This window comes from Dendrobates tinctorius, unplaced genomic scaffold (genome assembly GCF_039654945.1).
Source record: "Dendrobates tinctorius isolate UK_male_01 unplaced genomic scaffold, ASM3965494v1 ptg000020l, whole genome shotgun sequence".
Lineage (NCBI taxonomy): Eukaryota > Metazoa > Chordata > Amphibia > Anura > Dendrobatidae > Dendrobates > Dendrobates tinctorius.
Genome location: NW_027361688.1, coordinates 51,950,347 through 51,978,306, shown reverse-complemented (window position 1 = coordinate 51,978,306; position 27,960 = coordinate 51,950,347). Strand labels below are relative to the sequence as shown.

Genomic DNA, 27,960 nt, shown 5'->3' with positions numbered 1-27,960 from the left:
GGGCACTTTTTGTGTACCATACGGTCAAGCTGCTCTCACAACAGCTCAATGTGGTTGAGATCTGGTGACTGCGCTGGCCACTCCATTACAGATAGAATACCAGTTGCCTGCTTCTTCAATAATTTGGAGGTGTGCTTTGGGTCATTGTCCTATTGTAGGATGAAACTGGCTCCAATCAAGTGCTGTCCACAGGGTATGGCATGGCGTTGCAAAATAGAGTGATAGCCTTCCTTATTCAAAATCCCTTTTACCTTGTACAAATCTCCCACCTTACCAACACCAAAGCAACCCCAGACCATCACATTACCTCCACCATGCTTGACAGATGGCATCAGGCACTCTTCCAGCATCTTTTCAGCTGTCCTGCGTCTCACAAATGTTCTTCTGTGTGATCCAAACACCTCAAACTTGGATTCGTCTGTCCATAACACTTTTTTCCAGTCTTCCTCTGTCCAATGTCTGTGTTCTTTTGCCCATATTAATCTTTTCCTTTAATTAGCCAGTCTCAGATATGGCTTTTTCTTTAAAAAATTATATTTTGAAGTGACCCTAAACTTTTGAATGGTAGTATACATGTAAAGCTTCTCCCTTTTAATAATTTCAGGAGGCAGATTCTCTGGGAGATCTATGACTGACGCATAGATCTTAACAGCTCATTTACATGTGTATTTCTCAGGAATAAGACATCAGATAACAGATATCAAGGTATAATTTTATTCAACTGCCTATGATCTACTGACACATTCCGTTTAATTGACAGGCAGATGTCTTATTCCACTGCATTCACTATTCAATTAATTCAATATATGCATTTGCAAGACCTCATGAAAACATGTTTTGCAGGAGAAACACATTTATTCTACAAATAGATTTAAAGAAGATGAAGACCTCAGCACATGACGTTGGTATTGTCAAGTAGTTTACCTCAGGGGAGACCAAGCATCTTGGCCTTCCCCCGCTACCCCCGCGTGACCATAAAAAACCCCACCCCCCTTACCGGCGCCAACTAAGACACGGACACGAATATTTTTCTTTGGAATTTTTATGGCCACAGCAGCCTTTTTTTAAACCAACAAAAACAACAATAAACACTGTATCATAAATAACATAAGTACAATGACTTGAACACTGAAAGGAGGAGTCCTTGAAGCCACAAGATCATGGTGAAGTAGTCCAAAACACTGTGGACAAACCCCATCCATTTGCTCCCAGCCGTTACCCCACAGGCTCAGGAGCACCAGCACACCAATAAATATTGTCCACGAACTACTTGGAGATCCGCCCACTTCTGACGGAAAACTCGCCAACCACCTTTCACCAGATCTCGACCAACATACCATTTAATGGAGTAGACCCTACACACCGAGTCTCCAACACCAATATCCACTGACTTCAAGGACTCCCCCCTCCTCCAAAACCGCCATGACCCAAAATACGATAACGCTCCCAGCTGTCCGAAAGAAGGGAGGGAGGGTGGGACTGTTTCGGTGCTGGGAGAGCGGGAACAGAGGGCGGGAACACCCCCGACCCTCTCCTAAATACCCCTTGGCTCCCCCTCCCTGTTAGCAGTTCCCCCCACTAAACCCTCCAACCCCCCCGTCATGATGGCCTCCGCCCACGCCTCCTATGGGGGGCTGGGAGGCTCACTCCGGCCATTTCTTAATTCAAAATCTGCTACATACAGTATCTCTTAGTGTTCACCATAGTGAGGCTGAGCTGCATGGAAATAGCAATGTTATAATATTCTTAAAAAGGTGTCCACAAAATAGACACTTATTCTTCATCATGATGCGGAGACAGAGGTCTCCTATTTTTGAGAAAGCTATGATCTTAGAAGAAGTTTGGACATGCATCTCTCAGACATTTATGGCATTTTCTGTAGCTAGACCATGAGACCATAAATGTCATGCATAACTCTTTAACAGAAAAATAAATAGCAGCAACCAGTCATTAAAAAGTAACCTATGTATAGCACCAAGCAGTCTTTAAAAATAATTTGTCAGCAGGCTTTTCCTATGTAATTTGAGGAAAGTATGAGGTAGGGGTTAAAACACTGTATTCAAGGATGTGTCACGTATCAGGCTGTGTGCTATTGTTTCCATACAGTTAAGGTTTTATCACTTGGTGATTATTATTGTCCAGACAATAGCAGCTGCAGCAGCGCAAGCATGCTAATCTGACTCCTCCCCTCCTGTGATAAGCACCTCACTTACTATAGACCTTGTACATGCAGAGCCTGATGTGGGCAGGGTTAGCTTTCTCATTGCATTGCTAAATATAAAAACTCTGTGTCAGGGCGGCTGCACCCAATAATCTAAGTGATACATCATTGGATTCATTGATCCAAATATTCCAGCACATCTTCTTAAAAACAGAATTTTTATTGAGAAATCTTCATTAAAAATCCAAAAGCATTTACGCGTTTCAACTCAACAAAGTCTTACTCATAATGACCACATTCTAAAAATTCCCAACCATATATCCTGCGCTAGGAACTGAAGACAAATCAGTATGCACCTGATGAATTAACTCAATGTGAACCGCAAATAAACTCAAAGGATCATATGATTGCAAAAAGTACCGTCAAACCATCTACATGTAAAGGCAACCAGCCCAGTATATATTATAGAATTGAAAACGCATGAGACAAAAAAAAACCAAAACGCATGAGTCTCATGGGTTTACAATACAATTCCCCTTTTCCCTTCAATATAAAAAACAGATACTTTTTCAAATTTAAACCACCAGGCGTTCTTGTCTGCAAACACAGAATCCACCTCGCCTCACATTTTCGTACTTCATATACAGTATTATGTTACCTCCTCTGGATTTTAAATTTGGTTTGTCAATAGCCATAACTTTTAAGGCTAGTTTCACACTAGCTTTTATTCGACGCAGCGCACGGCGCCGCTAGGCCCCGCCCCCTGCCGGCTCCCTGCCCGCCCCATCCGGTCATCGCCGCCTACTATCGCACATGGACGCTTGCGATCTGCGCACCCTATCTTTAGCACAGGGTGCGCTGGCTGTGCGCTAGTAGGATTTTGGCGTGCGTTGCGCACTTTTGAAGGTACGCCCGTGTGCGCCGAAAGCAGCATGTTGCATTTCGGCGCACCTTCAAAAATGCGCAGCGCACGCCAAAATCCTACTAGCGCACGGCCAGCGCACGATCTGCGCACCCTATGCTAAAGATAGGGTGCGCAGATCGCAAGCGTCCATGTGCGATAGTAGGCGGCGATGACCGGATGGGGCGGGCAGGGAGCCAGCAGGGGGCGGAGCTTAGCGGCGCCGTGCGCTGCGTCGAATAAACGCTAGTATGAAACTAGCCTAAGTTAGATACATCACCCCCATGAATTTGCAAAAAAATGTCGAAATGCACCCGAGGGAGTACGTGTAGTATGATTTTGAGCATCATAAATAGGCTCCGATAAACGTTTACGGAGCGAACGCGTGGTGTATCCCACGTACTGCAGACGGCATTGTTCGCAGCAAATGAGGTACACCAGATTAGTACTACTGCAATTCATGAGAAAGTTTATATCATAGGTCTTATTTGTCTGGAAGGAAGAACAATTTTTGGAATTGACCATATATTTGCAGGCACCACATGTTTTATGGCCACAACGATATGAGCCCAGCGTGGCAAGCCATGTGGATTGGGCTTCCCTATGAAAATTCCTATTAGACGAGTGATCGCTGGGTGAAAGATAGTTGCCAATAGTAACCCCGCGTTTTGATACAAATTTAACATCCTTTGAAAAAATTTTCTGTGTAGTGGGGTCAGTACTTAGAATGGGAAGGTACTTCTTTACAATTGCCACTATCTTGTTAAATTGATTACTATATGTAGTAGAAAAAACTATTTCAGAAACCGGAGAGATATCCAAATTCTGTGTGTGTGCGCACTATCCCTTAAATAATCCTCCCTAGTCCTCATATTAGCTTTTCGCTTGCCGTTCTCCAATATTGGTTTTTTATATCCTCTGCATAGAAAACATTTATCAATAATTTGGCATTCAGCAGAATATAAAGCCTCCGTTGTACAGCAGCGTTTAGCTCTAATATATTCTCCAGTAGGGATATTATTAATGATTTGCTTCGGATGATTGCTTGCTGCATGTAAGAGGGAATTTCCACACACTGGTTTCCTATATAGACCACAGCTGATATTTTTCTCATGGGAATTACCCGTGAATTGAAGACACAAAAAGGAAATAGTGTGTGGATTCTGTTCAAAGCTGAAAGTCATATTGTAGGGATTGCTATTGAGATATGCAATAAATGCACTAATTTCAATTTTGTCACCCCTCCAGATCACCAGGACATCATCAATATAACGTGTATAAATATAGATGCTATCCAAAATAGGATTTAAATCACTATATATATACTGTTGTTCAAACCAATTAATAAAAATAATAGCCAGGGAGGGGCTAAATTTGGCCCCCATTGTACAACTTTGAATCTGTAAATAAAATTTCTTAAGAAACATAAAATAATTATTTTTCAAAAGAAAATTTGTAACACTGATGATAAAATCCTGGTGCTCTGGGGTATAGCAAGAATATTTGTCAAGTTGGTCTCTTAAAGCCATAAGAGCCAAACTGTGAGGAATTGAGGAATATAGGGATGCAATGTCACATGTCAGCCATTGATAATTCTCAGACCATTCAAGATTATGTACCAGATTCAAAACATGCTTGGAGTCCCTGATATAACTAGGAGGGCCCTGTATTGTTCAACATCTTTATCAACGATTTAGATGAAGGAATTGAGGGTAAACTGATTAAATTTGCTGATGACACAAAGCTAGGAGGGATAGCTAATACTAGAGAAGAGAGAGAGAGAGGATTCAAAAAGATATAAATAAACTGGAGAAGTGGACAGCAACTAACAGAATGGTTTTTAACAGGGAGAAATGCAAAGTACTACATCTGGGTAATAAAAATGAAAAAAGCATATATAGAATGGGAGGAATAGGGCTAAGTGACAGCACATGTGAAAAAGACTTGGGTATACTAATAGATCACAGACTGAATATGAGTCAACAGTGTGATGCAGCAGCAAAAAAGGCAAATGCAATTCTAGGATGTATTAACAGAAGCATACAGTCTAGATCACATGAAGTCATTATTGCCCTCTACTCCTCTTTGGTCAGACCTCATCTGGAATATTGTGTCCAGTTTTGGGCACCACATTTTAAAAAAGACATGAACAAACTGGAGCAAGTTCAGAAAAGAGCGACCAGAATGGTGACCAGTCTGCAAACCCTGTCTTATGAGGAAAGGTTGCAGGATTTGGGAATGTTTAGTTTGCAAAAGAGAAGACTGAGAGGAGACTTAATAGCTGTCTACAAATATCTAAAGGGCTGTCACATTGTAGAAGGATCAACTTTATTCTCATTTGCACAAGGAAAGACTAGAAGCAATGGGATGAAACTGAATGGGAGGAGACACAGATTAGATATTAGAAAAAACTTTTTGACAGTTAGAGTGATCAATGAGTGGAACAGGCTGCCACGAGAAGTGGTGAATTCTCCTTCAATGGAAGTCTTCAAACAGAGGCTGGACAGACATCTGACTGGGATGATTTAGCGAATCCTGCTTTGAGCAGGGGGTTGGACCAGATGGCCCAGGAGGTCCCTTCCAACTCTACGATTCTATGATTGGTACGAAATTGGTTTTAACCTGTCATCTAACCACTCGCCAAGATGCTCAGTCAACGAGTTAATACCCGACACTATTGGACGTAGTGGCTTATTTGTTTTGGGAAATGCATGAAACAATGGTGTTTGTATATAATCAGGCTGAAAAAAAATCACACTGCTTTTGATTAATAATCCCCAAAAAAACACCTTCTGATAGTAAGGACTTTAAAAAGCCCCTAATTCGTTCTGTAGGATCATGATTTAAATGCATATACGCCCCTATCCAACACAACCACAGAACCCCCTTTGTCAGAATTTGTAATAATGATATTAGGATTAACCTGTAGTTTTTTCAATGAGTCTTGATCAGGTTGGGAATTTTTAGTATGTGGTCATTATGAGTAAGACTCTGTTGAGTTGAAACGCGTAAATGCCTGATGATTTCCAGTATTTGGTCGAGTCTGAACTTCATATGTTGAGAGAACAAAAACAATCTAGTTTTAATCTCTCTAAAGCTGAACAAGACTCATTGAAAAAACTACAGGTTAATCCTAATATCATTATTAAAAATCGTACTACACGTGCTCCCTTGGGTACATCTCGACATTTTTTGCAAATGCGTGGGGGTGATGTATCTAACTTAAAAGTTATGGCTATTGACAAACCAAATTTAAGATCCAGAGGAGGTAACATAATATATGAATTACAAAAATGTGAGGCGAGGTGGATTCTGTGTTTGCAGACAAGAACGCCTGGCGGTTTAAATATGAAAAATGATCTGAGTTTTTTATATTGAAGGGAAAAGGGGAATTGTATTGTAAACGCATGAGATTCATGCGTTTTTTTTTTTTGTCTCATGCGTTTTCAATTCTATAATATATACTGGGTTGGTTGCCTTTACATGTAGATGGTTTGATGGTACTTTTTGCAATCATATGATCCTTTGAGTTTATTTGCGGTTCACATTGAGTTAATTCATCAGGTGCATACTGATTTGTCTTCAGTTCCTAGCGCAGGATATATGGTTGAGAATTTTTAGTATGTGGTCATTATGAGTAAGGCTACTTTTACACATCCGGTGTGTTTGTTCTGGCAGCGTGCGGCGGAAAGCCGGACAGCCGGATCAGGCCTGCAGCGGTGACACCGGATGCAGATGCGGCGCCTGATCCGGCTTGGAAAGCATTTAAAGGAGCCACACCGGGGACGAGAGAGGCGGCGGTATGCGGGGGGGAGAGAGAGAGATACGCGCGCGCGCCGGGCACTTGTGGGTTAAACCTCACAGTGTCCGCGCATGCGCTGTAGAAAAACCCGTTCCGACGCTGAAAAAAACGTTGCAGGCAACGTTTTTTGCTGACGCCGGACGGCGCAGGTTTGCCGTTTCCGGCTAAAAACGGAGGCGCCGCATGTCCATCCGACACGATGCGGCGATCATTAAATTCTATGTGCCAAAACCGGATCCAATTCCAGATCCGGTTATCACACTTTTCGCCGCATCGTGCCGGATTCAAAAAGCCGGATGTGTGAAAGCAGCCTTAGACTCTGTTGAGTTGAAATGCGTAAATGTTTGTCTTAAGGCTGGTTTCACATTCGCGCTTTTTAAGCGCACGCACGGCCGGGGGTAGCTCCGCCCCCGAGCCGGCTCTCTGCCCGGCGTGCCCGCCCCTTCCTTGTAGCGCCGCCTCCTAGCGCACAGCGGCGCCTGCGATCGGCGCACCCTATCTTTAGCATAGGGTGCGCAGATCGTGCGCAGGCCGTGCGCTAGTTGCGCTTTGACCTGCGCTGCGCACTTTTGACGGTGCGCCGTGCGCGCCAAAATCCGAAAAGTTTGATTTTGGCGCGCACGGCGCACCGTCAAAAGTGCGCAGCGCAGGTCAAAGCGCAACTAGCGCACGGCCTGCGCACGATCTGCGCACCCTATGCTAAAGATAGGGTGCGCCGATCGCAGGCGCCGCTGTGCACTAGGAGGCGGCGCTACAAGGAAGGGGCGGGCACGCCGGGCAGAGAGCCGGCTCGGGGGCGGAGCTACCCCCGGCCGTGCGTGCGCTTAAAAAGCGCGAATGTGAAACCAGCCTTACCATGGTTTTTTAACCTGTATCCTGCTTTTGGATTTTTAACGAAGATTTATCAATAAAGATTCTATTTTTAAGTAAGAAGATGTGCTGGAATATTTGGATCTTTGCATTATGTCAGCTTGTGACATTTCCTTACACCTTCGTCAAAGAACTGCCTCCAATGTGACAAGTAAAAAAGGTGAGCGGAATATATTCGTTTTTGATCATTGGATTCATTGTCTCTTTGCCTACATTACGGAGCTTTCAGATGAGGTAGCGAAACCATATTGGACGTTTCATTTCCATACTGCACTTTGACCCTACTGTATATTGATGATACTCTACAACAGAGGGGAACCTATGGCCAACGGGCTCTTTATGGCGTGCAATGGCCTTTCTTCCAGCCCCCTGAACTCGGACCTAAACTGTAACCTTAGGCCATGTTCACACATTCAGTATTTGATCAGTATTTTACATCGATATGTGTAAGCCAAAACTAGGAGCAGGTGATTTCTCTGATTGCTCCACTCCTGGCTTACAGATACTGATGGAAAATACTGATCAAATACTGAACGTGTGAACGTGGCCTAAGCTGTGACCTGAGCTTTATCCTGAGCTGTAACCTGATCTGCATCCTGAGCTGTAACCTGAGAAGAGACCTGAGCTGTAACCTAAGCTGTATCCTGAGGTGTGACCTGAGCTGTATCCTGAGCTTTATCCTGAGCTGTATCCTGAGCTGTGACCTGAGCTGTATCCTGAGCAGTATCCTGCGCTGTGACCTGAGCTATAACCTGAGCTGTATCCTGAGCTGTAACCTGGCTGTAACCTTAGCTGTAACCTGGGCTGTGACCTGATCTGTATCCTGAGAAGAGACCTGAGCTGTAACCTAAGCTGTATCCTGAGCTGTGACCTGAGCTGTATCCTGAGCTGTGACAGGAGCTGTGACCTGAGCTGTGTCTTGAGCCGTAACCTGAGCTGTAACCTTTGCTGTAAACAGAGCTGTAACCTGACCTGTGACCTGAGATGTATCCTGAGCTATGACCTGAGCTGTATCCTGAGCTGTATCCTGAGCTGTGACCTGAGCTGTAACCTGAGCTGTGAACTTAGGTGTGACCTGAGCTGTGAACTTAGATGTGACCTGAGCTGTATCCTGGGCTATATCCTGAGCTGTGACCTGAACTGTGACCTGAGCTGTAACCTGAGCTGTGACCTTAGCTGTAACCTGAGCTGTGTCCAGAGCTGTGACCTGAGTTGTGACCTGAGAAGTAACCTGAGCTGTGACCTGAGCTGTATCCTGGGCTGTGACATGAGCTGTGACCTGTGCTGTGACCTGATCTGTAACCTGAGCTGTGTCCTGAGCTGTGACCTGATCTGTAACCTGAGCTGTGTCCTGAGCTGTGACCTGAGCTGTATCCTGAGCTGTGACCTGAGCTGTATCCTGAGCTGTATCCTGAGCTGTGACCTGAGCTGTATCCTGAGCTGTGACCTGAGCTGTATCCTGAGCTGTGACCTGAACAGTATCCTGAGCTGTATCCAGAGCTGAGACCAGAGCTGAGACCTGAGCTGTATCCTGAGCTGTGACCTGAGCTGTGACCTCAGCTGTTTCCTGAGCTGTATCCAGAGCTGTGACCTGAGCTGTATCCTGAGCTGTGACCTGAGCTGTATCCTGAGCTGTGGTCTGAGCTGTATCCTGAGCTGTGACCTGAGCTGTGACCTAAGCTGTATCCTGAGCTGTATCCTGAGCTGTGACCTGAGCTACTGTATATCCTGAGCTATATCCTGAGCTGTATCCTGAGCTGTTACCTGAGCTATATCCTGAGCGGTGACCTGAGCTGTATCCTAAACTGCTACCTGAGCTGTGACCTGATCTATGACCTTGGATGTAGCCTGAGCTGCGACCTGAGCTGTGACCTGAGCTGTATCCTGAGCAGTATCCTGAGCTGTGCCCTGAGCTGTAACCTGAGCTGTATCCTGAGCTGTAACCTGGCTGTAACCTTAGCTGTAACCTGGGCTGTGACCTGATCTGTATCCTGAGAAGAGACCTGAGCTGTAACCTAAGCTGTATCTTGAGCTGTGTCCTGAGCTGTATCCTGAGCTGTGACCTGAGCTGTGACCTGAGCTGTATCCTGAGCCGTAACCTGAGCTGTAACCTTAGCTGTAAACAGAGCTGTAACCTGACCTGTGACCTGAGATGTATCCTGAGCAGTGACCTGAGCTGTAACCTGAGCTGTGAACCTAGATGTGACCTGAGCTGTGAACTTAGATGTTACCTGAGCTGCATCCTGGGCTATATCCTGAGCTGTGACCTGAACTGTGACCTGAGCTGTACCCTGAGCTGTGACCTTAGCTGTAACCTGAGCTGTGTCCAGAGCTGTGACCTAAGCTGTAACCTGAGCTGTGTCCTGAGCTGTGACCTGAGCTGCATCCTGAGCTGCAACCTGAGTTGTGACCTGAGAAGTAACCTGAGCTGTGACCTGAGCTGTGACCTGAGCTGTATCCTGAACTGTGACCTGAGTTGTGACCTGAGCTGTATCCTGAGCTGTGACCTGAGCTGTGTCCTGAGCTGTGACCTGTGCTGTGACCTGATCTGTAACCTGAGCTGTGTCCTGAGCTGTGACCTGAGCTGTATCCTGAGCTGTGTCCTGAGCTGTGACCTGAGCTGTATCCTGAGCTGTGAACTGAGCTGTGACCTGAGCTGTATCCTGAGCTGTGACCTGAGCTGTATCCTGAGCTGTGACCTGAGCTGTGACCTGAGCTGTATCCTGAGTTGTGACCTGAACAGTATCCTGAGCTGTATCCTGAGTTGTGACCTGAGCTGTATCCTGAGCTGTGACCTGAGCTGTGTCCTGAGCTGTGACCTGTGCTGTGACCTGATCTGTAACCTGAGCTGTGTCCTGAGCTGTGACCTGAGCTGTATCCTGAGCTGTGACCTGAGCTGTGACCTGAGCTATATCCTGAGCTGTATCCTGAGCTGTGAACTGAGCTGTGACCTGAGCTGTATCCTGAGCTGTGACCTGAGCTCTATCCTGAGCTGTGACCTGAGCTGTGACCTGAGCTGTATCCTGAGCTGTGACCTGAGCTGTATCCTGAGCTGTGACCTGAACAGTATCCTGAGCTGTATCCAGAGCTGTGACCTGAGCTGCATCCTGAGCTGTATCCTGAGCTGTGACCTGAGCTACTGTATATCCTGAGCTATATCCTGAGCTGTATCCTGGGCTGTTACCTGAGTTATATCCTGAGCGGTGACCTGAGCTGTATCCTAAACTGCTAGGAAAAAGCAATTAGTTCCAGCTGCGTGTAAAAAAATTTCTTCTTTATTTCAACATTAAAATTATGTCATCTTCATAGTATGCCATACACAAGGACACGGCAACGCGTTTCGATCTGTAAGATCTTTGTCAGAGCCCTGAGCAGTATCCTGGGCTGTTACCTGAGTTATATCCTGAGCGGTGACCTGAGCTGTATCCTAAACTGCTACCTGAGTTGTGACCTGATCTATGACATTGGCTGTAGCCTGAGCTGCGATCTGAGCTGTATCCTGAGCTGTGACCTGAGCTCTTCTGGTTACATGATCTCCAGCTGAGAATCTCCTGCTTCCTGTGATGTCACATCAGATTCTTCATCACTTTCGGGACTCTGGAAACTGACAGGTGGTCGGGACCTGCATTCAGAAGAATTCACTTGGTATCTTTGAATGTTGCCAGTTCTCCCCTCTGCACCATTTTGCTCTTCTTTGGGCACTCTCTTCAACTCTGCTGTGGGTAAGTACCAAAGAGCCACTGTCACTTTCGGTGCCAGTGATCTCTGATGCACAGTTAGTGAATTTCCCACAATGCAGAGGAGAGACGGCAGGAGAAATCTTGTATAGCGAAGAGCGGAGGCTGTTGTGAATTCTCTCTCTGGCTTTCCTCTGGTGATTACTGAGGGTGGTGGAGCTGGTCAGATTGACAGAGGGATTGCGAGTTCTCTTTCTGGGCTCCCTCTGGTGGTTACTGGAGGTAGTGGAGCTGATCTGATTGACAGAGGCTTGCCACCTGATAATGAGGAAGACGATTGGAGATCTGGGGTTTCAGATTGGGATTTAAGACAGCCGACTCCCTCCTGCTGGTGATTTTCTTGCTGTGCCTCCTGAGATCTGATGTCTCCTGCTCTGCCCCTGCATGTTCAGCTAAGTGGTTCATTTGATCTGGTTTTGTCTATCTCTGCTTTGTGCGGGTCAGCCAGCTCCGGCTGGGGCTGTACTGAATCACCGCCCATATGTTACTGCTTGTACCAGTTTGTTTTGTCCTCTGTTATATTGGTCTCTTTTTGCTTTGCTTTCAGAATATACCAGAGTGCTGATATAGTGGGGGTGAAGTCGTGCGACTTCAGTGTTTTTTGTGCATCAGACGTGTTGGACTTTTGCAGCGTTTTTTGCGTGATTGCAGACAGTGTCTTTCCTTTCCTGTCCTGTCTAGTCAGTGTGGGCCCCATCGTTTGCTCAGTCTATTTTTCTGCCTGCGTTTGTGTTTTCATCTTGTCTCACCGACAACATATGTTTGAGGGCTATCTATTCCTTTGGGGTCTGCTCCGGGGCAGTTTAGATTTCCCCTTTCTTGCTTTAAGCTTAGTTAGCTCTCCGGCTGTGCCGAGGCGTCTAGGATCATCGTAGGTACGCTCCATGGCTACTGCCAGTTGTGTGGATAGGATCAGGGGTCTGCAATCCGCTTAGTTACCAATCTCTGATTTTGTGTGGCTTAGCCTGGGTCTGCTATCCTCCTCGGTGACCCATTCATAACAGGAGGCAGTCATATCTACGCCCCATAGCCCGGAAAATCGAAGCTATAATAGATGATTTTTACTGAACAAGGCCACATCCAGGAGACATGTATGACTAATTTCTCTTGTATACAACATGTATGCCCATATTAATAACTCAAAAAGAAAGAGAGAATAGATTCAATGGGGTTCCAGTTCTAGAGGAAGTTTGGGTATTGTTCTGGTACCTGAACCAAACTTGCTAAAAAGTTTGGGTCAGGTACCAGAACCCAACTTCCACTGGTCCGCCAATCCCTACTGACAGATTCCTTTCAAAGAGGTTGTCCACAACCTTGACTCAGCTACTAGTTTTGCCATAAATGCCTAAGGATTGCTATATACCTTTTCTGACAAGTTTCATGTTTTATGCCTTTTTGCTTTGCTTCCTGTGCCCTAGCATATGTTTTTTTTTCATAGTGATCATTCCTGTTCAGATTCCTCTGTTCTATTCTTTTTCCCTTCATTCCTTGTTCTGGGCAGCAAGCCAGCAGTGAGCACAGACCTGTAACTCCACCTACACCCCTCCATCTCTTCCTCCAGTCACACACAGAGGCCCATCTCCTGTACAGGGAATAAAAGCAATGCACAAAGCACCATTACACCAGCCCTGGCAATAAATATTATCCCTTCCCCTTCACTGACATGGATGATGGGATGGATCAATGGATGGGGAGAGATCTGAATGTGAAGAGTCACTGCACTATTAGTATAATGAAGGCAACTTCTTATCAGGCAATGCCATACACCAAAAAGACAACTTCTTAAAAATTAAGGAAAGAGAGTGCACATAGGGCAATAAAAGTGATTTTTTTGGGTGACAATACACAGTTAGTGCACTCACCTTTACAGGTTGTGAACAGTCACAACCCCTTGCAAAATGTAAAAGGAACCAGTGGTCGCTGCAGACTCCCGTAGATACCAATGTCACAAGAAGGAAGAAAAAGACCGGGTTTTTCAATAAATTCTTTGGCCCTGAAGAAGTGACAGATTTGCCATGAAACGCATCGGCATAATAAAGTTTTGAAGAATATTTCTGTCCTTGTGTGGTCAGCGTGGATACATTGAAAAACCCGGTCTTTTTCTCCCTCCTTTGTGAAACTGCTTAAAAAGCAATTGATACCTAAGGTCCTGAAACACCTGCACATGAGGAAAGAGACATAGCGAATCAAAAAAGCTTGACTACATTTCTAATTGGAGGTATTTGCTAATACAGTATTATTATTATTACATACACCCCATATTGAGCCCTGCAAAGGAATACGTGGATTTCGTCCGCGCTGCCCAAATGATGAAATTCCAGAAGGTTGATAAAGTTTGACAGTGGTTTACTCTACGCGTTTCAAAGTTTTTTTCAACCTCTTTTTCAGGAAATACCATATTTCCATATTTCCATATTTCCTGAAGAAGAGGTTGCAAAAAACCTTGAAACGCGTAGAATAAACCACTGTCAAACTTTATTAACCTTCTGGAATTTCATCATTTGGGCAGCGCGGACGAAATCCACGTATTCCTTTGCAGAGCTCTGTTTCAGATAGTCGGTGACCGACTTGTGGATCTGCAGCAGCCCTTATCTATACATGCTTTGAATACCTACTACCAGGTGAGCAGTTTTTTGTCAAACCGCTGACTTTATTTGTGGGATAAGACCCTATATTGCGCTTGTGTCTCTCTCTTTCCTCACAATACTAGATGCACCATATATTGGGATAGGATCATGGAGATGGTAATACCCCTTTAACCATGAAGGTGTCATGAAACTCCTGGGAATGATTACCTTTCAAACAATGATGGCCTATTCTAAGGACCACTTTCGTAATAGTACAAAAGTAAAAAATGATTGCCCTAAGATGAAACATGGTATCAGTTATTTACATACCTTGTCATTACTGAAATACATTAGATTTTTGCCATCAAATTTTACAAATCGTTTTTGAAAGACGTAGTTTCTGAAAAAAAACTGCAGTATCAGTATGGATAAGGTTATAGATATGTACATATACATACATTTTTTTAATACATGCATGGACTAACTATGGCTTGTTCTCCAAGCCTTGTAAACCTTACCTGCCTATGATATTTGGCAGCCATGCGCAAGCAAAATTATTTGGTAAAGGGCAATATAAAATGAGCTTTTTTGTGCAGTAGATATGTAAAAGAAGGGTTTTCTGGAATGTACACTTTAAAGTGAAACTGTCACCATGGTTTCCCAATATAAAGAACGAACACCACCTTTAAGACCTCTTTTATAGCATTCTAGTAAGCTGTATGTAAGTCCCCAAGCCCCTGGGTACTGTAGTGCGCATGCGCCGACTTCACTTCTGGGTCAACAGTTCTCTTTGGCCTTTCCCAGCGCATGCACACTAAAGTACTTTGCTCTGTCCTCGGCCGGGCAGAGAGACGTACATTTGTGCAGGATTACAATGGTGGACCCTGTGTCGATGATTTAGGATGCATCTTCTACATGAAGCAGGGAAGGAGGACAGCAATCATAAGAAGAGAGGATGCTCTGGATCAAGAAAAGAGAGGGGATTGGGGACATACATACAGCATACCAGAATGCTGTAAAAGAGGACTTAAAAGTTGAGGCAATACTTTATATAGGGAAAACCACCTGGTGAATGTCAGCTAAAAGAAACTGGCTGATCAACTAATGTGTATGATGGTGTCACAACTGTTCCAATTGGCAGGTGTTGGGAGAAAGAAGGTGTGAGGGATGAGGGAGACTCCACTTTGGATTTATCAATTCAGGCCCCATAGATTATCCAGAGATCTCCCTTCCACAGCAGGGAAGTGGCCCACACCCTTGGGATAAGTTCACAAATCCCCAAAAGAACAGAACTTTGTCATTTGGTCAGAGAATTAGAGGACACGTGTTTATGAAGGCGAGGAGGAGCAGAGCTGGGACCTCCTGCTGTCTTTTGTGCAAGGCAGACAACATCAATTAGATTTCAAGGGAATGCACTAGAGCGTCTTTGACATCTAGAGATGAATTATGAGAGTACTGCCCTTCTCAGGGGTAAGTCCAATATACCACCAGAACCCTGGGAGCCCTCCGCAAGCACCCTCTCATCTTTCTCTAGCGGTCCCGGATAATGGACACCTGGCTCTCCAGAAACAGTTAGCCGACCCAAGTTTGGACTCTCTATATCGGTCCAGCCCCAATGAACCCTTTGAGATGCCAGTCGTCCCGTTTGGACCTCCTGCTAGGAAATGATGACCCATCCTAGATATTCGGAATTATTTCATCTAGGTGCTCAAGGGAGGAGAATTCAGTCCAACCCAGAGGGGCAGTGGAAAATATGTGAGGGGGCGAGCTAGGGGTTAAAAGCTAGCTACACACCTTTAGCCTTTGTCATTGTTCTGCCATGGAAGCCACGTCACGTCACGCGTGCAGACGGACCAGAAACTAAGAAGGTGAGATATGAGAGCTTCCCTTCATCCACAAGTTATAAGGAACGGTAACATGACACATACAGCTAACTGCTATCCCCAACCTGTGTTATTGGGGAATCCTGGCAGTGACGGACTGGAGGTTTATATATATATTCCCACCCTGGAACTGGTAATATATATACCGTCCCCACTGCAATCGATGTGTGGATGAAGGTCCACCACATCAAATCCCTGTCATGGCCAGCCCAATCTCCAGACCTGAACCCCACTGAAAACCTCTGGAATGTAATCAAGAGGAAGATGGATAGTCACAAGCCATCACACAAAGAGAAAATGCTAAAAGTTTTGTACCAGGAGTGGCATAAGGTCACCCAAAAGCAGTGTGAAAGACTGGTGGAAAGCATGCCAAGACGCATGAAAGCTGTGATTAAAAATCATGGTTATTCCACAAAATATTGATTTCTGAACTCTTCCTGAGTTAAAACATTAGTATTGTTGTTTCTAAATGATTATGAACTTGTCTTCTTAGCATTATTTGAGGTCTACAAGCACTGCATTTTTTTTGTTATTTTGACCATTTCTCATTTTCTGAAAATAAATACAAAATTTAGTGCTTAGAAATTCGAAGACATGTTGTCAGTAGTTTATAGAATAAAAGAGCAATTTACATTTTACTCAAAAATATACCTATAAAGAGAAACATCAGACAAACTGAAAATTTTGCAGTGGTCTCTACATTTTTGCCAGAGCTGTATATCTCCACTGCAGCAAGAAGAAAAACTGGCATCCAACTCACCCTTGAGGAGAGAGCTTATCTAACCACCCACTGAGCACTGGCCGTGACTTATCATGGATGGATGTGAAGCTAGCATATGGCGATATGGTCAAGTCATCGAGTATTTCATCTTTGTACAAGTCTGAAGGAAGACTGAACCGCTTGTTGTCTGCAGGAGAGTCCACAGTGGAATAACCTTCCTGCTCATTGTGAATAATTTGTGTGATTCGCTGAGTTTTTCCCTCTTCGTCATCACTCTTCCTCTCCTTAGTCGCTTCACCGATACTCCTGTGAGAAAACAATAAAATACAGTGTTTTCTAATTTAACTTGCTGCAATTGTCAAAATTCCTTAGACTTTCTTTCCTCTCACATTAGATGGGAGTTTGGGAAAATTTATTTTTCGTATTGTCACCATTTAATACCCTTAAACATATTAGATTAAAATCAGTTGAACCCACAGATATTAGTGTGAGCAGTCGAAAACGAGTCTTTGATCTGTTTATTGACCTTCGACGCTCTTGTTCGGGAGATAAGACAATGCCAAAGCTCTCTGGCAGCAGCTTTTTCAGCTTTTGGCTCATTGTTTGTTCATGTGTATTAGGGAGGCAAGAGAAACAGCCATCACATGTGTAGAGAGCTTTAGAGCTGAACCTTGACCTTTAGATCTTTATCAATGTATCCTTTTTAATTCTTATAACTTAATGACCACAGTCATGAAAGAGGATGTTCACTACCTGGATAACCACTTTTTTAAGTAAAGTAACTCCCGTTCTAAAATAAAAATAACATATATTCAACTCTTGAAATGGTGCCATCCCAGCGAAGTTTGCACCTTGTCTCCTTTGATATTATTATTATTCCATGTAAGACCTGCAGGCGATCAGGGCAATTTCACCCGAGCACCCAGAGAACCGGCGCAGAACACGCTAAAACGGCAAAGGTGTGGATAGTGCGTTTATGTTATTTTTATGTTACAAGGGGATTAATTTATTAAAAAAGGTGTTGTTCAGGTAGTGGATGTGGCACCCCAGAGTCTGGTTGCCATGGTGACATTGCCTCCCTCTAAGGGATGATGCCATGCCTGGAGGCAGGGTGGTCCCCATGCCTGGTAACACAGTGTACATGTCAATTCCTGCTCCAGGCCAGAAAGGGGAGCTTCCTTATAAATTCTGGCCAGCAGGTGGGGTTAGTGAGTCAGAAAGAAGTCAGCTGAGAGAGTAAACAGGGGAGTTGCCATGGAAACGGGAGCCAGCTGGAGCTCTTGACAGGACAGTGAGAGAGGAGAATTGGCAATTGGTTTGTGGAGGGGGAAGGGACAGGAGCAGAGACAAGAGCTCAGGGGAATAGAAACTGTGTATAGTTGACCCCAGAGTGGAGCGCTGACAAAAAGGGACACCAGAGTCCTTGGATGGGTGGGTGCTGTGCCGACAGCCAAATCTGGAGAGCAGGGGACTGCAAGCTCCCTGGCCACACCAAACACCTGAAGGCATGGCAGCAGGCCAAGAGCCCGGGGCTGACAGTGAAAAGGACAGTGCAAGTGATATAGGCTCACGCTGTCTGCCATACAGGTTAAAAATCATCAGATATTATTGTTATCTGTGTCTTCTGGAGCTGGCGGTTTAGCTCCTTCATCTCTGATCTAAGGAATTCCGGGTCTACCACGGGCAGCTGGTCAGGATCTTCCTTGGCTGAGGGAGCCCACCGCTTCCACCTCACACTCCAGGTCACTCCAACCACCGCTCGCCATGATGCTCACCGGGTTCCTTGTCGCACACTCACTATTGCTCCTTCTGCCTTCTCTCTTTTGCTGTTGGCCACACCAGGAGGTGGATTTCCCTGGCCGATGGACAAATCCTTTTTCATAGAAGTCTTTACAATGGGCAGGCATGATTTTCATGCCTTTCAGCAACCCAGCCAACAATGGGAAGCTACACCACTCCCTTTTGCATATTCTATGGGCGCATGGAGCCCGGTTTAATGGGTCGGTAGATCCTGTTCGTGACGCCAAGTTTGCAACGCCCACTAGGGCCGGGAGTACTCGGTCCTGGCCGGTCAATTCTTCAGGGGATGTCACGGCAGCAGTGACCCGGTCCGTGGCCCTGGGCACGCAATAAAATGTAAGGGGAAAAGTTTATGGGGGATTAAGTCATGACGCCACCCGTGGTGTTCGGCAATAGATAGCCGACGGAGCGATTCAGGTTCACTGAGGCGGTTGGTGACGCAGCAGAGATGTTACAGCTCTCCACGGGTAGAGCGGGCCCCAGGGCAGTTATAGGCTTAATTTGATGATGGTAACTGTTGTAGTGCAGGTCAGGTGACGCAGTAAATAAATATGAGGACACAGCAGGGTGCAGTCTTCACACTATACTCAAAGTCTTTAGGTTACAATCACCAGCTGGCTGCTGTGTCCTCCGGGTCAGTGGTCCAGTCAACTCTCAGGTAGTTTGGGTGCACTTTTCCAGGAACCCCTTCTTGTGTACCTTCCCAGGTCATCTTTTTGCGCTGGCTCACGCCCTGTGCCTCAGTGTCCCAGGCCAGCAGCCTCAGGTCCTGTCGGGCACGATCTCCTGGTCCCCTTGACCCTATGTGGCTTCATTTTTAGCGATTGTGTGTGGATTTGACTGTCGCACATACAGATACTACAGCCTCCGGTTCGCTAGCTGAGTCCTACAGTCTCTCCACTAGTCTGGGGCCGGTCCCCACTGAGACCTGGTCCATCCACCCGACTACGGTCGGCATGGATTCAGGCGCCACGGGTGGATTCTTCACTTCCCTGGCCCCTAGGACCCCTTCTCCTCACTAGAGCCCCTCTCCGTCACTCCTCTCTTGACACCTGCTCCAACTGACTCCTGTTTCCATGAAAACTCTCCACTACCAACTGTCAGCTTTCTCTCCAGCTGTCCTACCCTTATCTACTTCCTCTACCCATACCCTCTACCTAGTTCCCCCATGGCCTGGAGAGGTGTGGTGTTGGGTGCTAGTGTGTGGGTGCCTGGTAGCGTGGTGCCCCTGAGGATTCATTTGCCACAGAGGTACTGCACCTCCTCCTGAGGTGTGGTACCCCACCATCCAGGTAGGTTGGAGGCTCCTGACCACGCTCCAACACTTGCATCCCACACAACACAGTAGTTCAGCAAAGCCACATTGCGGCTCCCTGCTTGGAGTGTAGCAGAGCACCTTTGGTGGCGCCCTGCTTGGAACACGAAACGTGCTGGGAGACGGGTGGAGTTAAAACACATAAAAGAGTGGGAAGGTTTAGAATTTCAGTCAGTCAGTCAGAGAGAGAGAGGAGTGAGGATAAGAAGATTCCTGGGAGAGGGATGGAGGAAGGAGGTACTGCAGCAGATCTCAGTGACCTGGGTCTGCTCGCACGGGAAAGGAAAGAAGGAGAAAGACATTGAACCGAAACCTGATCTTCCATAAGAAGGAGAGACTAGAACAGAAAGTAGGAGTAAAAGGGAACAGAGAACGTGGGTTAGGAGAGAATCCTGCCTAGAAGTTCTAAGCGCAAGGCCGGGGCCCGGTCCCCGAGGTTGTATGGATACTAATGGTCCTGCAGCAGAAAACGGAGGAGTAGTGGGCTGTAAATGCTCCCATCTAAGACTTGGGGGCACAACAGCAACTTGGATAGTGAGCCGGGACTTAGGAGTAAGGAGTCCCCGAAGCAGGCTACAGGTGTCTGCCGTACAAGTATAGTTCTTGGGAACATCTGTCAGGAGGAACTCCAGTGTAACTCAGTACTAGGAGTACTTCACTTAAAGGCGCTATAAGAGGAGACGTTCAGAAAGGCACATGTTGGCGGAGTGTTGGAAGGGAGCATTCCATCTGGCCTGGAGGTTGACTGAGTTCCTGACCCGGAGGATACAGCACGGAGGCAGGCACCTGTGTGTACTACAGACTGTGAGTAAAGCTTTGGAACTACAAGCCCTGGTGTCCTCCATTTATTCCTGCGCCAACACACCCTGTACCACTACATCTGGGTACCATCTTCTACACCGCCTGTGCCTCTCCTCTACCCCTACATCTACACTGCCCTGGGACCACAGCTCCACCTGTGGGGAGCTTCACCATCTTGGCTGCAACACACCACCAGTCCCAGAGGATCTGCATGCTTAACATCTCACTTGCCGAACACCACAGGTGGCGTCACAAACTATTCATTTAATCAACTACATTTTATCATTCAATCTCCCCCATTACTTGGGCGCCCAGGGCCATGGACCGGGTCACCGTTGCTGTGACATTCCCTTCTGAGAGACCGGCCCGGTACTGAGTACCCCACAGCCCTGGGAGGGCAACCCAGTAGTGCTCCCTCCTTACCCGAGAGTGGGGTACCACACCTCTGGTTGAGATGCAGTACCTCTGTGGCGACTGGACCCTCAGGGGCACCACACCTGCATAGGTGAAAAAAACATTCTTTATGGGACAACATTTTTCTCATATTCATATGTGGGCACCTGGTGACAGCAGTTTGTGACTCTTTAAGACATAAACATTTCTGGAACCCAAATTTTCTATTCTATCATTCTTGCAGGAAGCTTGCATACTTAGTTGATCTGTAATCTTCTACGATCAAGATCTGCAAACTTCCTAATTTATCTGCTTCGCTTTCTTTTGTAGAAGGAGTATGTGGGGGTGAAGTTGCAGAGCTGTCTTGTTCCTTCTTTCATGTCACATGCTGTCTAAGATATTTTGCTTATGACTGGTTCAGGGTTTAAAATACATCAGAAAATCTAAAATAAATCTGCCCATTTTACGCCCTTTAAATGTTGACTCTGGACCAATACAGTATATGCATTCAGACTTACCTGGCAAGACTTCTATCCTCTCCTGGAGTAAACATGGGCATGGTAGAACATGTCCGGATTTTGCCATTTTTGGTATCCTGAATAATTAAAATAATGATAAAAATGTTTAATAAAAAGTAAAAAGCAATTTTAACATTCTAGATAATAAGTCCACTCGTTATTACAATAATATTCTATTGAAGGTGCATCTTTTACTACCATTGTGCTACAAAAAACAACATTAATTTCAAGGAACTATGCTCTGATTGTCTATAACGTGCCTGGTTAAAATCTACCATGAGTAACATTTCTAAAGTTAACAGTATGTCAGAATCATATCATATTTTCAGGATACAGTTTATAGGAAATCTCTCAGTGGGATAAACCTTCCTAAGCCATCTATGTGGGCATGTAGGTCATATAAAGTTGAATTAGAATGATACCTGGATATCTGCAATCCGATGTCTTATTCCAGAGATATCCACATTTTTCTTAAAATGTAAATGAGCTGTTAAGATCTATGGGCATGACATAGATCTCAAAGAGAATCTACGTCCAGAACTTATTTACAGCGAAAGGGAGCGTTACCACTTGTAATGACTGACAGTTTGCTCTCCTGGTCCACGTCTCACACTGGTAACTCCTTCTTTCATTTAAAATTAGCTCTGGAGACAGATTCTCATGGCATTCCATTTTCCTCCTATAGATCTTAACAGCTCATTTACATATTTAAAAAAATGAGGATATACATCAGATTGCCAATATACAGGTATCACTTTATTCAACTTTCTATGACCTACTAACAGATTCCCATTAAAGCCCTGTGATTAGACCAGATTTCATCAAATGAAAGATACCACCGGCAAATGATGGATCACACTAGTGTATAATGGGATCTGTGGAGATCTGCTGAAGTGTGTTCATATTTTTGACAAAAAAAAATTCCCTTACTTTTTAAAACCAGCCGAGTGAAAACAGACAGCTGTGGGCTGGTAATTTAAGACTGGGAAAAGGCCAATATCATGTCAGGCATCATTAGTAATAATAATAATAAATTTTATTTCTATAGCGCCGACATATTCCGCAGCACTTTACATTTCAGAGGGGACTTGTACAGACAATAGACATTACAGCATAACAATAATCACATAGATCATAACAGATACCAAAAGAATGAGGGCCCTGCTCACAAGCTTACAATCTATAGTACTAAGTATATCACGCAATGGCTGTTATGACATGCTCTAATGAAAATCCAAAGCACATGAACTGCTCCCTAAATTTATTGTGTTATCAAAACCATCAAATAAGCAAAGAGTGACATTCCGACCATAATAGGTATTTGAAAAACCAATAAATACAAGGAAATACAGATATACATTATATATGGAGGGCAAGGTGGATTCAATCAAATATCAAAATATTCAATATCAAAAAAACAAAATATTATGCCTTTTGTGAGGAAGTAGAAGCTTTGAAATAATTGGAATTATCAACAGGACAATTCTCCCAAGTATAACTCAAAGTCCACCAAGGCTTTGTTTAAGAAGAAGTCCGGGAAGATTTTGGAGTGGCCATCACAACTGCTTGACTTGAACCCTACAGAAAAGCTTTGGCGGAATTTGAATAAGGTAGTTGCTGCATGCAAAACCAAGACTATTAGTGTCCTGGAGGCCTTTGCCCATGAGAGCTAAGATTGGAAAGTGGAAAGAACCTTGGCATCATTTGTGTAGTAGGCCACAACAGCCAAAGGTGCTCCGCTAAGTACAAAAGATGCTTCAAATGAAGTAGTTGAATGATTCTGAGAAAGCATTATTCATTAAAAGTGGGATTTTGTGTTGATTTTGGAGAAGCTACTTGTATTAGTTGTGTTGAACTATCTAAATTGTTCTTACCTGGTTGTTTTATTGCGAACAGAAGAAAGTTTGCAAAAATCAATACTAAATCTAATTTGCAATGGTGCTTAAAAAATTTAAATTGCAATTATATTATTGTGCTTTATTTGTATTTCCCATGAAAACCGCAGAAATACTCAAACTAAGGCCGGGGTCACACTTGCGAGTACATTGTGAGAAATTCGCGCGGGTCTCTCGCCTCAATACCCGGCACTGCCGCCGGCACTCGCGACTGGAGTGTGCGGATGCATGTCTTTCTATGCAGCTGAACTCTCCAGTCTGAACCGCCATCGGCAGTGCCGGGTTTTGAGGTGAGAGACTCGCAAGTGTGACCGCGGTCTAAGTGTTGTTTTCACACATAGTTCTCCAGTGAACTGAATCTCATATAGAGGAGAAAAATGAACCCAGTTTTAGAGGGGATAGCAAAAGAACAAAATGCAATATCGATATATCTCCAGATTATTACCTTTAAGTCTTGTGCTTGAGAAAGGCGGTTGAATAGGGTTTCACAGTATGGGTTGATTGCCTCTGCAGATACTAAGTTAACAACAACAAAAAAGATTTTAATAATACTGTTGGAAACAAAGTCTATAGTATGAATCTTGTGTGATGTTATGGATGACTTCTGTAGTTACCGTACTCATCAATGTATAATACCATACAGTATACAATTCCAAACATTACATTTGATTTAAAATAACACATTAAGTTATGGACGGAAAGAAGGAAGTTTTGCTAAATGGTGAAACAAATACATTATTAATATATAATATTCTTCTGACTTCTCTTGTTTTAAAGGTAACCTGAGAGGTGGTACATGCTGCCTGAACAAGAGCAGCATGTATCAGGCACTGGCTGTACGATCACAGCCATGTATGTTTGATGCGTGTATAAGCAGAGACATGTCAGTCACTGTCAGTGGACGGAGAGAGGCCGCTGGAGACCCGCCTATACGACTAGTGGCCAGTGCAGCTCGGTCCCCAGCAGCTATCAAAAGTATGTTTTTCTTTGAAATGAGGCAGCGTTTCAGAGTCAAACACACATGGCTGCAATTTTACAGTCAGTGGCTGATACTTGCTGGCCACGGTTTGGGAAGCATGTATCACTTGTCAGGTTCCCTTTTAAGGGGTTGTCCAGTTTAGAAAATCAACTTTTATATACATTGTTAGGTATATTACTTAACAGGTATTGGGTTTCGCGTTTAGGATCCTCATCTCATGGACAATGTCTATGTTAGGCGTCGGCTTCCTGTCGCTGCACAGCGGGAAACACGAGCCTTAAGGCCCCGTCACACATAGCGATCTCGCTAGCGAGATCGCTGCTGAATCACAAGTTTTGTGACACAACAGCGATCTCACCAGCGAGATCGCTGTGTGTGACAGCGATCAGCGAGCGGCCCCCCTGCCGGTATCGCTGATCGCTCTGGGAAACCTCTGGACATTTCTTTCGTCGCTGATCTCCCGCTGGCCAGCACGCATCGCTGTGTGTGACAGGCGGGAGACCAGCGATCAGCGATAAAATAATAAAAAAAAAAAAAAAAATATTACTATTCTCACCTTCCGACGTCCCGCGCAGCATTCCCGCCTCTCTCCACGCTCCGGTCCCAGTAATCCTTTGCAAGAATGAACGCGAGACTTTGCGATCCCGCGAGAACGGACGTCATCGCGGTAATTCTCGCAAAGGATTACTGGGACCGGAGCGTGGAGAGAGGCGGGAACGCTGCGCGGGACGTCGGAAGGTGAGAATAACAATATTTTTTATTTTAATTCTATTTTGACATGAATCAGCGCTGAACACAGCGATGCCGCACGCGCGGCATCGCTGTGCTAATCGCTAGTGAAGCTGTCTGTTTGACAGCTCACCAGCGATCACATAGCGATTCCCCAGCGATCCTGACACGTTGATATCGTTGTCGGGATCGCTGGTAAGTCGCTATGTGTGACGGGGCGTTTAATTCTGGCGATCTCTCATTCCACTCCAGCCGCAGAGGAGGTTGCTCAGCAAACTCGTCAGTCCTGGTGCTCTGCCCAGACCAGCTCCGTGGGTTTGCTTGCTGCTGCCACCTCTGACACAGCTATGGCAATCCATGCTGCTCAGCAGCGAGATTCTCCAGGGACTAAGTCCCCATGTCGGGCCACTGAGCATGCCCGTGCAGTGATCTCCCATTGGAGATCAAGGGTCATGTGCTCAGGTCCTGCTCGTGTTCGGATTGGCCCATCCGAGAAGCCAGGAAGGTCCCGGTCGCTCGCGGCTATAAAAGGTTCACATGGCCGCTCGGCCATGTGCTAGGATAGCCTGTATTTTCAGACTATATGGAGTGAGTGGTGTATGCACGTATGAATGTCTCTGGTGACTGACTCATTATGAAACCCCTTCGCTTGGTACGCATGTGTTGTGCAGCCTACAAAAACATAAGGGGCGTTCCAGCTGATATAATTTCTTGCTTTATTGAAAAAATTAAAATAGTACAGCGGCTTACTCCTCAAGAGCAGATGGATGTGCTATGAGGCAATGAGATACCAGCTACACGTTTCGACCCTACATGGGTCTTTATCACAGCTGCAAATTACTACCATAATGCAAACCTTATACTTAGTGCTGACCAATGAGAACTGCAATGTAGATCACATGAGCAAGCCAAAGGTCCTATGAGCATTACTACAATGCCTATGTTCCATAGAGACCAATGACGCTATCACCTTCTATCACATGTTCTAATAGAAAGGTCCTGTGTACAAAACTCCACATTCTCTAGGTTTGCAAAATAATACCACATAAAAACAAATTGATTAACATATATACAAATATTTAAAATAGCACTAAGTATAAGGTTTGCATTATGTTAGTAATTTGCAGCTGTGATAAAGACCCTTGTAGGGTCGAAACGCGAAGCTGGTATCTCAGTGCCTCATAGCACATCCATCTGCTCTTGAGGAGTAAGCCGCTTTACTATTTTAATTTTTTCAATAAAGCAAGAAATTTTATCAGCTGGAACGCCCCTTATGTTTTTGTCTACTATCGACTATCGTTGGGTCCAGACGAGGTTCCGTGCTGTGGCTGTGGTTGGTGAGCTGGCTAGGGCTTTTTTAGACCATTTTTTTCTAGTTGTGCAGCCTAGCCTGCTAGCGCCCAGGCTTAGGCGTAGGTAGGTCAGAGTTTGAGTCAGGCATTAGTCATCATCAGTGACTCGGCACGCCTCAGTACCCCGTGCTCCACACTCAGCGTCTAAAGCGGCGCTCGTGACAGCGACGCCGTGCGTTCAGTGGGCCTAGAAGGACTCTAACCCCGTGTCCTTGGGGTAGAGTTCTGTGGCCGCTTGCTGTGCACTCTTTGTCCGGGCTCTGTGAGCTAAACAGGCTCTGGCATCGACATTCAGCGGCTGTGCGGCTCTGTGAATTAACAGAGTCCGCTCCTGTTCACATTGGGTGACGTAACCCACGTGTGACTGTTTTTATGCCACTCTATTCTTCTGCCATTACCTAGCAGCAATGTACCACCTCTGCACGGTGGACCCCGGGCTGCGAACACACCTACTATTATTTTATAATTTGGTGCGTTCTGCCAGTCCTAACATTATCCTAGCGCCAGGGTCTGGCTAGTAATGGCGGACGAACAGCGACTGCTGCAGGGCAAGTTGGCGGCTCTCGAGCGTCCAGCCTCAGCTGCGGATGTTACTGCGGTCGCTGTTCAGGCAGCCACAGAGGCTGTCTCCCGTGTGACCACTGCCATCCCTGCCCCGACTTTGTCCCACCTCCCGCTGCCCGAGAAGTTCTCGGGTGATAGTGCCTCTTGTAGGGGTTTCGTGAGCCAGTGCTCGATACAGCTGGAGCTGCTGGCAGCACGATTCCCCACCGAGCGGGCCAAAGTGGGATTTATTATTTCCCTCTTGTCGGGCAGGGCTTTGGAGTGGGCCACACCGCTGTGGGAGCGTGGTGATCATGTGGTGCAGAGTGCCTCTCGGTTCTTGGACACTCTGAAGCATGTCTTCCTGAGACCGCGAGTCACCCATGACACCGCGCTCCAGCTGCTGGCATTGTACAGAGTTCGTCCATGGTCAGCCACTTTGCCAACCAGTTCCGGATGCTGGCCTCGGAGTTAGAGTGGCCAGATAAGGTCCTCATTCTGGCATTCTGGAGAGGTTTGGCTGGCCATGTGAAGGACGCTCTGGCCACCAGTGAGATTCCTGCTACACTGGAGGAGCTTATCACCGTCTCCACCCGTATAGACCTTCGCTTTGCCGAGCGAAGGCTGGAGCGGTCCCAGTGTAGGCAGAGGTTTAGGTTGGCACCCAGTTTTGCTAAACCTCTGGAATCTCCCGATCGGGCGTCCGAGCGTCAGGGGGCTTCCTGCGAGGGATCCAGGCCCTGGCCCGCTCGAGCCCCTGTGATCTGTCATGGTTGCCGGCAGTCCGGTCACTTTGCCAACCAGTGCCCACAGCGGCTGGGAAGACACTCGCCCCTAGTGGCCATAGGAGGCGGCTCACTAGAATCCGCTGTGTTTTCCTCCAAGTTGTCCTTTAAGGGGACACTTGGGTTTGTGTTATGAATGAGTCACCGGAGGAGGAGAAAACAAAAATACAAGCTAAGTCCAGAAAACCAGAGAGGTTGGTAGCTATCA

At 45.7% G+C, this 27,960-nt stretch overlaps 1 protein-coding gene across 2 annotated transcripts in view; it reads right to left on the bottom strand.

The window, feature by feature from the left end:
* ARAP3 (ArfGAP with RhoGAP domain, ankyrin repeat and PH domain 3) overlaps positions 1 to 27,960 on the bottom strand; it is a 238,723-nt gene that overhangs the window by 89,785 nt on the left and 120,978 nt on the right. For both annotated transcript variants that reach the window (XM_073568037.1, XM_073568036.1), the window contains exons 4-7: positions 23,810 to 23,880; positions 21,470 to 21,546; positions 16,682 to 16,948; positions 14,369 to 14,438 (exon numbers count right to left, since the gene is read on the bottom strand). In XM_073568037.1, coding sequence (XP_073424138.1) covers positions 14,369 to 14,438; positions 16,682 to 16,948; positions 21,470 to 21,546; positions 23,810 to 23,880 — 485 coding nt within the window. The remainder of the gene's footprint in view (positions 1 to 14,368; positions 14,439 to 16,681; positions 16,949 to 21,469; positions 21,547 to 23,809; positions 23,881 to 27,960) is intronic.